The following is a 14,631-nucleotide window of genomic DNA, read 5'->3' on the forward strand; positions in this document are numbered from 1 at the left end:
CTTTCCACGCCAAGACAGACGCCACAGAACGGTACCTGCTGAACACGGAGCGGCGCTTAGCCAAGAACCCCGCCCAAGAGAGTGTATACCGCGCTGAGATTGAGAAGCTCATCACAGCGGGACACGTCACAAAGATGGACATTAAAGAGGCTGACCAGACCACTGAATCGTGGTACGTGCCTCACCACAAGGTCCATCACAACGGTAAAGACCGCATAGTATTTAACTGCAGCTACCAGATCGGATCCCAAAATCTGAATAAAGAGTTACTGCCCGGTCCCACACTCGGCCCCTCCCTACTCGGCGTTCTACTCCGCTTCCGCCAGGAAAAGGTGGCCATCAGCGGGGACATTAAAGGAATGTTCCTGCAGGTGAGATTAGTAGAGGAGGACAAGCCCCTGTTACGGTTCCTATGGAGAGAGAAGCCAGGAGATGAGCACCCAGCCATCTACCAATGGGAAGTTCTCCCCTTCGGAACGACGTGCAGCCCCTGCTGTGCTACATTTGCACTACAGAAACATGTAGCAGAGGACCCAGCAGCGGACGAAGAGGTCCGACACAGCGTAAAGAACAGCTTCTACGTAGACAACTGTCTACAAAGCCTTTCAACCCAGGAAGAAGCCGAGGCTCTCCTGATTAAACTCCGCGCCTCATTGATCAAAGGCGGCTTTGATCTCAGGCAGTGGGCCAGCAGCGATCCGCAAGTACTGCGCAGCCTCTCCTCCGAGGACAAGGCAGCCAGCAGCGAGACCTGGATGGCTACAATCCTGGGAGAAGCCCAGGAGATGACCCTGGGATTGGTGTGGCGATTCAAAACAGATTCGCTTCACTACAGACACAAGCCCCTGACTACGGAGCAGGGAAGGCCGGCGGCGGCGCCGACCACCAGACGGAGTGTGTACACAACACTCGCCCGACAATATGACCCGCTAGGATGTATTCTACCGTACACCACCAGGGCAAAAATGATTGTACGAGCATTGTGGGACAAGGACCAGGGCTGGGACGACCCCATTCCCGCACACCTTGCATCCACCTGGAGAGAGTGGGAGATGGAGCTCCACTCACTCCCAGGCGTTAATATGCGCCGAAGCTACTTCCCACCCACGGTGAGGCCAGAGACATGTAAAATGGACTTACACGTCTTCAGCGACGCCTCAGAGGTCGCATACGGATCAGTAGCCTACTTGCGGGCCCAAGAAAAGGGGGGAGAGATCTACACAGCATTTGTCCTCGCCCGCTCGAGAATAGCCCCACGCAAGCAACAATCTATCCCACGTCTAGAGCTCTGCGCAGCCCTAGCCGGAGCGCACCTAGCCACGCTCATCCAACGTGAGCTCACCATACCGGTGTCTAGAACAATCCTGTGGTCAGATTCCACGACAGTACTCGCCTGGATCAAATCGGACTCATGCAAGTACAAAGTCTTCGTGGGAGTCAGAGTCACCGAGATTCAAGACTTAACCGAAGAGTTAACCGGAGAAACAGAGTGGCGCTACGTTGATACAAAACAGAACCCAGCTGACGTCATCACCCGGGGAATGCCCCTAGATGACCTCACCCGTCGCAATGTCTACAGTGACGGCCCCGCATTCCTAAGACTCCCGGAAGGACAGTGGCCCAGGCCTATCCCGAGGGAAGCAAGTCCAGAGGAGGTGGAAAATAAGAAGTCTGTGTTCTGTGGATTGAGCACCGTAGCCTCCACCGACCCTAACATAGACGATTGCACGTCCATAGAGAGTGCACAACAAAGAACATTCCTGCGGTACCACCCGGAGTGCAAGTCCCCCGCTGATATGTCAGCAGCTAACTACGAGGAAGCAGAATTGCTTCTACTGCAGCGAGCCCAGAGAGACTCGTTCCCCGATGAATTGGCCTGTCTACAGGGAGGAAAGCCCGTCCCAGCCGACAGCAGATTAATTCATCTGGCCCCCGAGAGCGACGCTCATACCCTCATCAGAGTGGGTGGTCGCCTACGCAGAGCCCCCAATCTACCGGATGACATTAAATACCCGATCGTATTGAACAGCCGACACAAGGTCACAGAGCTGATTATAAAGAAATACGATGAGGATGTACATCACGCAGGAGCAGAAAGAGTCTTCGCGGAAATCAGACGTCGTTACTGGATCCTACAAGGAAGAGAGGCGGTACGACGCTTCCAGCGAACATGTCTAGACTGCCGCAAGTGGCGCGCGCAGCCCAGCATACCAAGGATGGCTGACCTTCCTCCATGTCGCCTCCGAATCGGTGACAAGCCATTCCACTCAACGGGTATGGACTGCTTTGGCCCGCTGCACATAAAGAAAGGAAGAGGAACCGAGAAGCGGTGGGGTATTGTATTCAAATGCATGACCACCAGAGCGATACACATCGAGCTTCTCCCGACCATGAGCACAGACTCATTCCTTATGGCCTTCCGTAGATTCACATCACGGAAAGGAAGACCGTCTACCCTATTGTCCGATCATGGGACAAACTTCAAAGGCGGCGAAAGAGAGCTGAGAGAGAGCTTCCAAGCTATGGGCCCAGAACTTAAGACCCACCTCGCTCCAGCACAGGTTGATTTCCAATTCAACCCCCCAAACGCACTTCGGTGGCACTTGGGAACGAGAAGTGCGCTCCATAAAGACAGCCCTGTACGCAGTACTTGGGGCCCAGACTGTGGCGGAAGAAGTCCTAATGACAGTCCTCACGGAGATTGAGGGAGTACTTAACTCGAAGCCCCTCGGATATGTCTCCAGTGATGTGGCGGATATCGACCCAGTTACCCCCAACACACTCCTGATGGGGCGGCTAGATCCTGCGTTACCCCAGACAATGTACCGGCCTGAAGAAGCGAACGGCCGACGAATGTGGAGGTACAGTCAAGTATTAGCCGACAAGTTTTGGAGCAGTTTCCTACTGCACTACCTACCGTCTCTACAGACCCGCCAGAAGTGGGTAAAGGAGAGAGACAATTTGACAGAAGGAACAGTAGTCATGATTATTGATCAATCACTGCCCAGAGCTATGTGGCCGGCCGGCCGCGTAAGCAAAGTGATCACCGGTGCCGACGGCAAGGTCCGAGCAGCTGAAGTGCTTGTCCAGGGTCGCACTTACACCCGTCCCGTGGCGAGGCTCATAGAACTGCCCCGACTCCCAGACACAATCGATGATGACCATGACCCTATAACCCTATGACTTTGTGAAGTTGACTGACCCCTACAGCAAACCCTTATGTGTAAATAGACAACGCGATTAATCTGTCTCTGTTTAACTGATTAGGTCTGGGACCAATCAGGGGGTGGCTGTTGTGAAGGGCCAGATTAAACCGAATATATATATTTATTTATATATATATATTTAATTGTATTTGTATATTCTCTAATATTCCCTGATATCCCTTGTATATTCCTTGTACAATATGCATTGAATATCCATTCTAGCCTACTGAACATCCCATAATAGTCTCCATTCTACTATTGGTCGAGACCTTGGTGCCAGGCTGCCATACCCCTCAGACCCAGTTCAAACGTACCGCTCAACATGTACGAACAAGTCCTAGTTCCGCGTAGGAATCTGGCTACCGCACCACTAATGGGACTATTTGTTCATAGTGCGTATATATACTGCGCTACTAAAGTAGGACTTTCTTTTCAGTCCAGTTTCTTACCCTCCAATAGAGTCACAGACGTAAAGCCTCCCCGCGACGCCACGTGTGGGAGTAAGGCCAAGTTCGGCTTACCATCGGTATTGAGACATCGTGTATATTAATATTTGAATAGTCATATTTGGCACTATATCGTCGAGTTGGACGTAGTCTATTAAGCTAATAATAGTCTGTTAATATATAGTGCTTCGTGCGGTGAGAATACTACCGTAGTCAGTACCCCATCGTTTCGGGCAGAGAACTGGCTGCTTATCCAGGGTGGTTGACCCCACGTGAAGCTGCACCCGAGGAGCCCCAGAGCCTACGAGCGAGTGGACCTGTATACCGGATTATTCTACCGACGACAGCCCGCCTTCCCCGGCACGGATTATGCTTTGTATACGTTGATTATTCCATGGATAAAGACCCCCGACACTGCCGTGTGTTGGAACCCCCCCCCCTGGAGAGGACGCAAGGTGAGGAGACGCTCTGCAAGACGAGGTCGCTTCACGTCTCTCCTCCGTGGACCGGAGGACGCCGGCCCACAAAGAGTCCATCTGCTTTCATCTGTGGTCCAAGGATCGCCGGCGCATTGAACGGCACTACAGTGGGTTCACCTGGGATACCCTTGGCCGGATGAGGCAGCCGGATTCTACCCCCCCCCCCTTCCTACTCCTGTCGGCTTACAAGCGACCGGATTAACCCCCCCTAGTGTATCCAGTATATAATCATTAAAGTATCATTGCTGTTATCCCTTAACTATTCCAGGTCGTATATGTACCACCTGCGCCTTCAGAGATTGGACATTCTCTATTGATATACCGACGAATACTCTTGCCATAAAAGTGCATACTAATTCCCATTCATAAATGTGATTGATTTGATTAAGTGCTTGCTCTACACACCATCGCTGTGTAGAAATAAAGACCTATTTCTAATTCGTACATTTGTGTTGGATCCGTTTCATCTACGTGACAGTGTTCATCATAATATATTTATGCCGTGTACTGGGTGGCCGAATATTAAGTACAAAGGTAGTGGTAGTAAGTATCATATCTAGTAATACAGTCAGGGAATTGTACCCCTCAGTTACAGAGATGTTCCCCTTCTTTGCAGGGCTATAACTTTTTTAATTGTATTGTTAAATTGACATTACTATGGCCCATTCAACCTCAAGTATCTATCGTTTAGGATGTAGCAACGTTCTACTTTTTCATTCACATATTCATACTAAAATACGGTCTAAAGTATAAATATGTTTTTATCGTTTTCTGCAGTATTCTGCAGAACGTGATTTATAGCCCTAAATACATATATTACATCATCAAATGTAGTTTGATACCGATTGACGTCATATTAAAACTTTCAATTGTGCAAGGTCCTAAGCGTCATGCTTCATCATCTGCTGGTGACCGGAGGGGGGGGGGGTTTATAAGTCCGTGGCCGACGTTAAATCATTTATGTAGTATGGGCGATACATAGATCACAGCAGTTTATATGGATCATATTATTCAAACACGCTAAAACTTACCGCAGCTTCCTCTGACCGTTGGGTGGTCCGCGTGGAGCAGAAAGTTCTCGATTATGGGATGTTGATATATGCGATCCATTTCCAGGTTGTATAATAATATATGTCACTGTTTACAATACCGACATTTGCACTTTTATTCCTTATTCCTTATTTACTTATGATTTACCTACTGTCCCTTTATTTTATTTTATTTTACTTTATTTTTATTATTATTATTATTATAATTTTTTTGTTGTCTAATTGTTTATTTGTGTGTATGTGGGCAAGTGTATGTGTGTATGTGTGTGTGTGTGTGTATGCCTGTATGCGCGTGTGTGCGCGTGTACATGTGTGTATGTCCCAGTGTATGAGTGTGAGTGAGAGATGGGAGAATGGATTGAGTGGGGAGCACAAGGAAAATTGTTAAAAATTGTTCATGAGAGTGACACTGAACATTCTGTAGATCTGTCGATTGAATGTGAAACCTCATGAAAAATAAAAAGATTTAAAACAGTATAATAATATATACGTCCAAATCATGTTGTTTATCGAGTTATTTGCAACCGATCGATGTCCAGTGTATCAAGATGGAGTCCTGCTAACGATAGCGAGTGCCCGGACGAAATATGGGCGAGCACCACTTCCGGCGCGTCACTTCCTGTTTGGGCGATCCGCCGATCCGCCACCAGATGGCGCTCTTGAACCGTTGGAGAGTTGAGAGGAGATCAACAGGAGATCTCAAGACTCCGTGGGTAAAATATGATTGCCATCACAGATTTTTGAAATATTGATCTCTGGCCATTTGCAACACACATACATCTTGGGAGTGAAAATGTTTTTGGACGGTTACAGGCCAGTAGATCCAGGACGGCATCGGGTGCTGGCTGGCCTTCCATCCAGTCCACCACCAAATGTTCAGCGTCCTCTTCTCTCTCCATCTTACAGCCTCTGCCAACAGGGCTTGGCACTTGTGGGTCCTTCTCCAAACATCTCCATATACCAGCCTGGTAGTTGGCTCTCTGTGCATGTTTTGTTAAGCAGTTCTTGCATGGTGGGAGTTGATGACTTTCAAGTTCACCATGATGGTGCAAGGTAACAAATCAGAAGTTTGTCATGCGGAGCTACAGCGGCCAAGAATCTAGAAAGACGAGGAAGCAGTTTCAGCAGTGGTTAGCCTCATACATGAATGGGTCAACCCACTTGCAGAGAAGAGGACCTCATTAGCATATATACAGCAAAGACAGCCCCCAAGGAGATTGCCTCCGACCTGATGAAGGCATATGAGATTGGTGAGCAATGCTATGCAATCTTCAAGGATGAAATGAAAGACCCACCAGGAAAGAAATTCCATGACCCAATGAACAGGCTGAAAACATTCAGTGATATGTGTAAGAAGAGAGAAGTGAAATCAAGTGGGAAGGCAATCATCTTAAACAGCTTAAAACCTATCTCTTTGCTCAGGCATTTCACTGATAGATATCTGCTACCACCTAGTGGCAAGAGGAAACATCAGGGATATCCTGACACAACTTGTATTTACCTGCACTATTCTTACCCTGCCTACTCTTATACACTGCCTATCAAATTCATGTGTCGGTTATTGCACTTTTTACTTCTTACCGATGACTATTTTAAACTGAATCATTTTAAACTAGTTTTATTATTTGCTAGATCCAAATGTGAAACACTGTGATTAATTGTATTACTGAATAGAGAGCCTATTAGGATGCTAGATCCTAATGTGAAACACCGTGATTTACCATACCTTGCTATGCTCGCTCATGCCTGTATTTTTTATGTCCGTTCTATTTTATAATTTTTTGACTATTTTTAAACTGAATCATTTTAAACTATTTTTATTATTTGTGTTACTGAAAACTGTAAGCGGAGAGCCTATTGGGATGCTAGATCCTAATGTGAAACACTGTGATTTGCCATACCATATTTGAGTACAGAGCAAAGCTACAAGACAAGATTCTGTATGCAACTGTGAATGACAAATGTTACAGAATCACATCTCAGGACAGTCAGGTGTCAGCTCTTCAATGCCAACAAGAAGAAGCAGATGGCCGCCTACTTCTCCATGCTGCCCATGCCACAAGAGAGGGATACCCATCTGTAGTTATCTGCTCAGAAGACACAGATGTCTTTATCATGTCTTTAGCATTCTGTGACAAGATTGAGGCCCTATTGTTCCAGATGTGTGGCAGTAAATCCTGTGCAAGGCTTGTGGACATCAGGAAGGTTGCTGCCACTGTTGGCGTAGAGGTGTGTAGGGCTCTCATCGGGTTGCATGCATATACAGGATGTGGCACTGTAAGTGCTTTTGCAGGCAAATGGAAGACAAGTGCCCTAAAACTTCTGACCAGCAACAGGCAAAATCAGGACACATTCTCAGAGTTGGGTCAGGAATGGGATCTCTCCCCAGAGCTGATGGACAAACTAGAGGCATCTACATGTCTCCTGTATGCCCCAAAAGCATCAACCACCAAGGTTAATGAGCTCAGATATCACCCTTTCTGTGCCAAAAAAGTGAAATTGAAAGTCATCAACTCCCACCATGCAAGGACTGCTTAACAAAACATGCACAGAGAGCCAACTACCAGGCTGGTATATGGAGAATATGTTTGGAGAAGGACCAACAAGTGCCAAGCCCTGTTGGCAGAGGCTGGAAGATGGAGAGAGAAGAGGAAGCTGAACATTTGGTGGTGGACTGGATGGAAGGCCAGCCAGCACCCGATGCCGTCCTGGATCTACTGGCCTGTAACCGTCCAAAAACATTTTCACTCCCAAGATGTATGTGTGTTGCAAATGGCCTCAGGTGCACTGACATGTGTAGACTGGCAGACTGTGAGAACCAGGCATCCACCTCAGAGAGTGTGGAATGTTCTGATGAAGTTGTGGAAGACATGGAAGACTTGGAAGATTATTGTGATATATAAAACAAAGAATGGTAGGTTTTGTATTATTATTATTATATATGTTGTTGTTTTTTATGTCTGTACTAGTCTCGGCTCTCAAGACAATTGGAGAGCACCGCCGACAGCGCCACGGATAGAGACTGAGAACTGTCTGTATTGAAGTCATTAGTTATTTGAATTCCTGAAAAAAGTCTGTGATGTGATTATATGTGCCCTGAGTTTTGTATTGAGTTTTCCAAAATAAACAAATATTTTTCTGAAAACCAATAAAATGGTAAATGGCTGCTTTTTTATATAGCGTTTAGTTTTTATCCAAAGCGCTTTACAATTTGTTACTCACATTTTACCCATTCACTCACGCATTCACACACCGACGGCGGAGGAAACCATGCAAGGTGCCAACCTGCTCATCGGGAGCAATTAGGGGTTAAGTGTCTTGCTCAAGGACACATCGACACGCTGCCCGGGAGGAGCGGGAATCGAACCGGGAACCTCCGGATTGCCAGACGACTGCTCTACCTCCTGAGCCACTGTCGCCCCAAATAAGCAATATATCATTGTATAGGTCTAACTGAGCTGAAAACATTGATAGGCATGAAGCTCTGTGGCCCATATATGAATGTTGAATATGCTGCATATTGATCAATATTCATTGTTTTTTATTACTATTTCAATGTTTTGGGGAGATTTATGTTTTTGTAACATGGCTGTATAGAAAGAAATAGTGTTCGAGTAAAATTACCAGTAAACAGTCAACATGTAAACGGTAACCATGGCCAAAACATTTACATCATCTGAGTATACCTTTTTAAACGGTATCATAAATGTTGTATTTTTTAAGTATTGTCATCACATTTACAGTTACATTTGTAGTCAAGGAGTAGGAGAACACATTCAGTTGCATTGTTATCCATGGAATATTGGTTATAATGGTCATATTGCCTTTTAAATTAAGATTATGTACCAGGCGAGGGTAAAAATATGATGTTTTACTTCATTGTATCTCCATTTACTCTGGAATGGTAATAGGTGTGGGTTTACCTACACTGGATTAATATGCCCTAGCTTGTTACCTATCAAAGGAGACCAGAAACATGCATATAGGCCTTATGGTTCAGGAACTATCATGATTCATTTGGGGCATGTAATTTCGGACAGGAGGCCTGAAAAATATGCTTGGTAGTGTTATAAAAGATGTGATAGCACACATTTGGAGGCAACTGCTGCATTGCTATCACATCTTTTCTAGCAGTAGGGGTGTATACCTTCCCAAAAATCACTATGAAAGTTAGTCCCCAAAGATGGTAACGACCAACCCTACTGGCTCACTAAATTGTTGGATTTCTTTGGTGAACCAGGGTTTATTGTTGTTGAATAGCTTGACCGTTTTTGATGGGATGCATAGTTGTGTATGACGCAGAAGTGGATGTATGATGTCACTGTGTCGGTGTAGTCGTGCAGGTCGCCAGCTGCACGTAATTAGTCCCAGTCAGTGCATGCGAGGCAAGCATGCAGCTTTTCGGTGGCGTCTGCTGACCAGGACCTGACGGACTTTTCCGATGGTTTGATGGATTTCAGTTTTTGTTTATATGTTGGAATGAGCAGCAGCATTGCATGGTCGGCCCAGGGGAGCTCTTGGAAAAACCCGGTAAGCTGCTTGATTGTTGTAAAACAGTGGTCCAGTGTGTTGTTCCCTCTGCTGGGGCAGGTTACCGGTTGGTGACAGTAGCTCAGAGGACAGTAGTGCTGGGTTAGGGTTAGGGTTACATGTGATAAATAAAGCTTGTAAGGGCTCCTCCCCCCTCACCGTGCTGGTCCTCGTCCTGGGTGGCGGCGTGGGCCAGCAGGTCTGGCTTGTTGAGGAGGCGGGAGGAGTACAGGTGCTTGAGACCCAGGAAGAGCAGCAGGACGGAGGGGAGGATCTGAGCCGCCACGCCCTCCACCGCCGCGGGCCGCGCAGGCAGCTCCAGCAGCAGGCTGAGGCCGAGGATACACATCTTACGGTCATGGAGCCTGGGGGAGGGGGGGAGGAGAAGAGAGAGAGGAGAGGAGAGGAGAGGGGGGAGGGAGAGGAGAGGAGAGGGGGGAGGAGAGGAGGGGAGGTGAGGAGAGGAGAGGGAGGAGAGGAGAAGGAGAGGAGAGGAGAGGAGAGGAGAGGGGGGGAGAGAGGAGAGGGGAGGAGAGGGGGGAAGAGAGGAGAGGGGAGAGGAGAGGGGGGAGAGGAGGAGGAGAGAGGAGAGGGGGGAGAGAGAGGAGAGGAGAGGGGGGGGGGAGAGGGGGGAAGAGAGGAGAGGGGAGAGGAGAGAGCGGAGAGGGGGAGAGGAGAGGAGAGGGGGGGGGAGAGGGGGGAAGAGAGGAGAGGGGAGAGGAGAGGGGGGAGAGGAGAGGAGGAGAGAGGAGAGGGGGGAGAGGAGAGGAGAGGAGAGGGGGGAGAAGAGGAGAGGAGAGGGAGAGAGAGGAGAGAGGGGGAGGAGAGGAGAGAGGGGGAGAGAGGAGAGGCAGGGGGAGAGGAGAGGAGAGGGGGGAGGAGAGGGGGGGAGGAGAGGAGAGGGGGGAGGAGGAGAGAGAGGAGATGGGGGGAGGAGAGGAGAGGGGGAGGAGAAGGGGGGAGGAGAGAGAGGAGAGGGGGGAGAGGAGAGGCGAGAGATGAGAGGGGGAAGAGGAGAGGGGGGGAGAGAGAGGAGAGGAGAGGGGGGAGGAGAGAGGAGAGGAGTGGGTTAGGTTAGGTTAGAGTAGATTCAAATGTATTGTCATCATGCAGCACAAGTACAGTACAACAAAAAGAGGGTTGACATCCAACCAGAGTGCAAATGTAAGTGCAGTAGTAATATACAATGTACAGGTGATTAAACTGGATATAAAATATATAAATGTAAATGGTGCACATCATCTCTCCTCCTTCATCTCTCATCCCTCATCTCTCATCCTTCATCATCATTCTCTCATCCTTCATCCCTCATCTCTCCTCTTTCATCTCTCATCCTTCATCCCTCATCATCATTCTCTCCTCCTTCATATCTCATCCTTCATCCCTCATCCTTCATCTCTCATCCTTCATCATCATTCTCTCATCCTTCACCCCTCATCCTTCATCCTGTGACCCACCTGCTGTAGACTCAAGTTTGAAAGCCTATTTTTTAAATATAGGATATGAATGCGATGCAGTTTTACACAACACATCATGAACATAAACACTCTCTCTCTCACCCCAGGAAGAACTCGGTGTCGTTCATCCACTGGTTGATGAAGTGTGCTGTGATCGGCTGGGGGTTGTGGGGGAAGTGCATGTTGTCCAGCGTGTGGATGAGCAGCGCTGGGTTGTAGTAGAGTGCAGCGATGGCCACCTGCAGACACATGGTCCTCAGCTCGCTGGTCTTCACCCCCCGCGTCAGGCGCTCCAGGACGGCCTCCACGAACAGAGGGATGCACTGGGACCCAGAGACACCACCGCAGAGGACAATGTTACAGAGCTAACCATAACCCTAACCCACCGTGGAGGACACTGTTACAGAGCTAACCATAACCCTAACCCAGAATGGTGTTTCCTTTGTTCAAATGAGTGGTGTTTCCTTTGTTCAAATGAGTGGCGTTTCCTTTGTTCAAATGAGTGGTGTTTCCTTTGTTCAAATGAGTGGTGTTTCCTTTGTTCAAATAAGTGGTGTTTCCTTTGTTCAAAGAAGTGGTGTTTCCTTTGTTCAAATAAGTGGTGTTTCCTTTGTTCAAAGAAGTGGTGTTTCCTTTGTTCAAATGAGTGGTGTTTCCTTTGTTCAAAGAAGTGGTGTTTCCTTTGTTCAAATGAGTGGCGTTTCCTTTGTTCAAAGAAGTGGTGTTTTCTTTGTTCAAATAAGTGGTGTTTTCTTTGTTCAAATGAGTGGTGTTTCCTTTGTTCAAATAAGTGGTAAAATAACAGCTCTACATTCTGACAGCCATCACTGATACAGACGGTATCCCAGTCCCTCCACTCTGCAGTAAACACAAAATAAATGTTCTGGTATCCCGTTCTCACTATCCAATCAGGGGGGCTTGAGATATGCAAATCCAGCCTAAAACTGTCCTCATACGCAGCTAAATGTGATTTTTTTAATATATATAACAGTAGTATTTTGTGTCTTTTTTTTATGCGTTGCTTCGTTGGACTGACTTGAGGCCAGGAGAGAGCCATGGCCAACCCTGCTTAACATTAACCCAACTGGACAACATGGTCCTGGTCAGATTCATTGTGTACTACATGTCCCAGCATGCAGCAGGGCTGACCTGGTCGATGCCCCTCCCTCGACACTGCAGCACGATGACCTCCAGCAGCTTGGCTGCGTGGCACTCTGCGTCCTCACCTGCGTCGCTGGTCAGCACCTGGGAGGGCAAAGGTCAAAGAGATAAGTTAAGTTAAACTGTTAACGTTCGGGGACTTGCAGGCGGGCCGTCATGCCTGTGCACACTTCGCGGCACTTTGCCCTCATCTGTCGGCCTAGCGCTGTATATTTGCCGATCAACCAATACATTGTTGGAAAGTTGAATTTGCAGGCTTTCGATCGTCACCCTACTCGACCTATTGTGTGCTTCCAGTCTCGAGTTACAAGATGAAACATCCAACGAGTGTCACAAGCCATTCGGACGAGTGACCATTAGGGGTGGAATGGTACGCATTCAAACCGTACACTGTTCGGTACAACCTCCCGGGTTTGGGGCATGTGTGTATTGTTCGGTTATATAACGTTAGCCTCGAGCTAGGCGAACGTTATGTTAGCTACGAGCTAACTAACTTTAGCCGCAAGCTAACTAATTTTAGCCGCAAGCTAACCGTGGAAACGCTCACAGAGAAGTGACTCCACGACACCAGTTCGATTAGTGGGGAAGGGGGGTATATTGACGAGGCTTGACAACAGAGGTTCAAAGATAACTGTTTGTGTTCAATAACGAGCCAGGAGACTAGAGCGTGTGTGTCAACTGCGTCTGCAACCCATAACATCCTGGTCCCTGCTGCTGGGACGTACTATCAACTCCACACACCACTGTGGGGGGGTTTATATTCCCCATTCCCTTGTAACATCTCCTTTTTTTTAAGATAACAACAGTTACAACATTCCTTAGTGCAAATTATTATTAATTAAGGCTGTCAAAGTTAACGCGGTATTAACCCGATTCTATTAACGCCACTATTATTTTTAACTCACGATTAACTTTTTAAGATTTATTTTTTTATTTATTTAATTTGATTATTATAATTTTTTTTTACTAGACTTCACTGTATTATTGATACTCTCATTGATACTATGTTTGTTTCTGAAGTGTGTGTGTGTGTGTGTGAGATATAGAGAGAGAGGGGGGTGAGAGAGATGAAGGGGCAAGAGAGAAAGAGAGCTGGGAGAGTGTGTGAGAGAGGGGGGGTGTGTGATTACTCAGCCCTTGTGTGGGTGAATGTAACAAGTTCTTAACGTTTTCTTTTCCCTATTATTTCATGCACACTTTATTAATTGTTTTAAATTATTATCTTCTTTTAAGTTATTTTGTGCATCACTCTGTTTTGAATTTGATGCAAATTTGCAATGCATGAGGGTCATCCTTTTGTGTTAAATGGCTGCATAAAGCAAGCATTTGTGAACTCGCATGTTGATAAGAGTATTAAAACTTGGAACTTGAAAAAGATCCGTTTAAGGTAGGGAAAAAAAATTGATTAATTTGCGATTAATCGCGAGTTAACTATGGACAATCATGCGATTAATCGAGTTAAATATTTTAATCGATTGACAGCACTATTATTAATACAAGAAACCCCATAAACGTCCTTATTTAACCCATTCTCCGCCAAAATCGCTGTTCAGCGTTATTGCCCGCCATGCGTTGTCTGCCAATATCGCTGTACAGCGTGTTTCAAGTTCATATTTCATATTTTCGTCATGGAATTCGTATTTCACCCACGGAGTCTTGGCTGATGCTGTAGGACTCAGCAAAACTCTGCAACGCTTCAATACTGCCACCTGGTGGCTGATCGGCGAGTTGCCAAACCGGAAGTGCCCGTTGTAGCTCGGTCCGTCCCCTAATTCCGTCCGGCCACTCGATTATCGTCCCAGGACTCAATACACACACCGTGGACATGGATCTTTGCCATAACTCAATAATCTACATGATTTGGACGTGTATTAGTAATATACAAACCGGAAATGGATCGCATCGATCCCCACCACATAACTGGGATCTGTTTGCGCCAGTGTGATCGCCCAACGCTACGAGGAGACTGACGTGAGTTTCAGCGTTTTTGTTTACCATTTTCGATACAAACTGCTCTGATCAATATATCACCCATACTACATAAATCATTTAACGTCAGTCACGGAATTATAAACGAAGGTGGGTAGGGATTCACATAATTTTTTACGGCTGTGGGTAGGGTGTTCCACATTGATGTGGCATAATTGCAAAACGTGTTTAGTCCCTTGTGGGTCAGTTCAGCAGCATGTGGGTCAGTTCAGCAGCATGTGGGTCAGTTCAGCAGCATGTGGGTCAGTTCAGGAGCAGGTGGGTCAGTTCAGGAGCATGTGGGTCAGTTCAGCAGCATGTGGGTCAGTTCAGCA

The 14,631-nt window shown here is 47.1% G+C and overlaps 1 protein-coding gene across 5 annotated transcripts in view; it reads right to left on the reverse strand.

Annotated features, from left to right (window-relative positions):
• The window catches only part of ipo8 (importin 8), a gene marked incomplete at its 3' end in the record, with an annotated part of 104,339 nt that overhangs the window by 36,617 nt on the left and 53,091 nt on the right, over window positions 1–14,631 (reverse strand). For all 5 annotated transcript variants that reach the window (XM_084330282.1, XM_084330281.1, XM_084330280.1 and 2 more), the window contains 3 exons: window positions 12,317–12,412; window positions 11,270–11,490; window positions 9,870–10,075 (listed from right to left, as the gene is read on the reverse strand). In XM_084330282.1, the coding sequence (XP_084186408.1) occupies window positions 9,870–10,075; window positions 11,270–11,490; window positions 12,317–12,412 (523 nt within the window). The remainder of the gene's footprint in view (window positions 1–9,869; window positions 10,076–11,269; window positions 11,491–12,316; window positions 12,413–14,631) is intronic.

This window comes from Notolepis coatsorum (assembly GCF_963971535.1).
Source record: "Notolepis coatsorum genome assembly, chromosome: 15".
NCBI lineage: Eukaryota > Metazoa > Chordata > Actinopteri > Aulopiformes > Paralepididae > Notolepis > Notolepis coatsorum.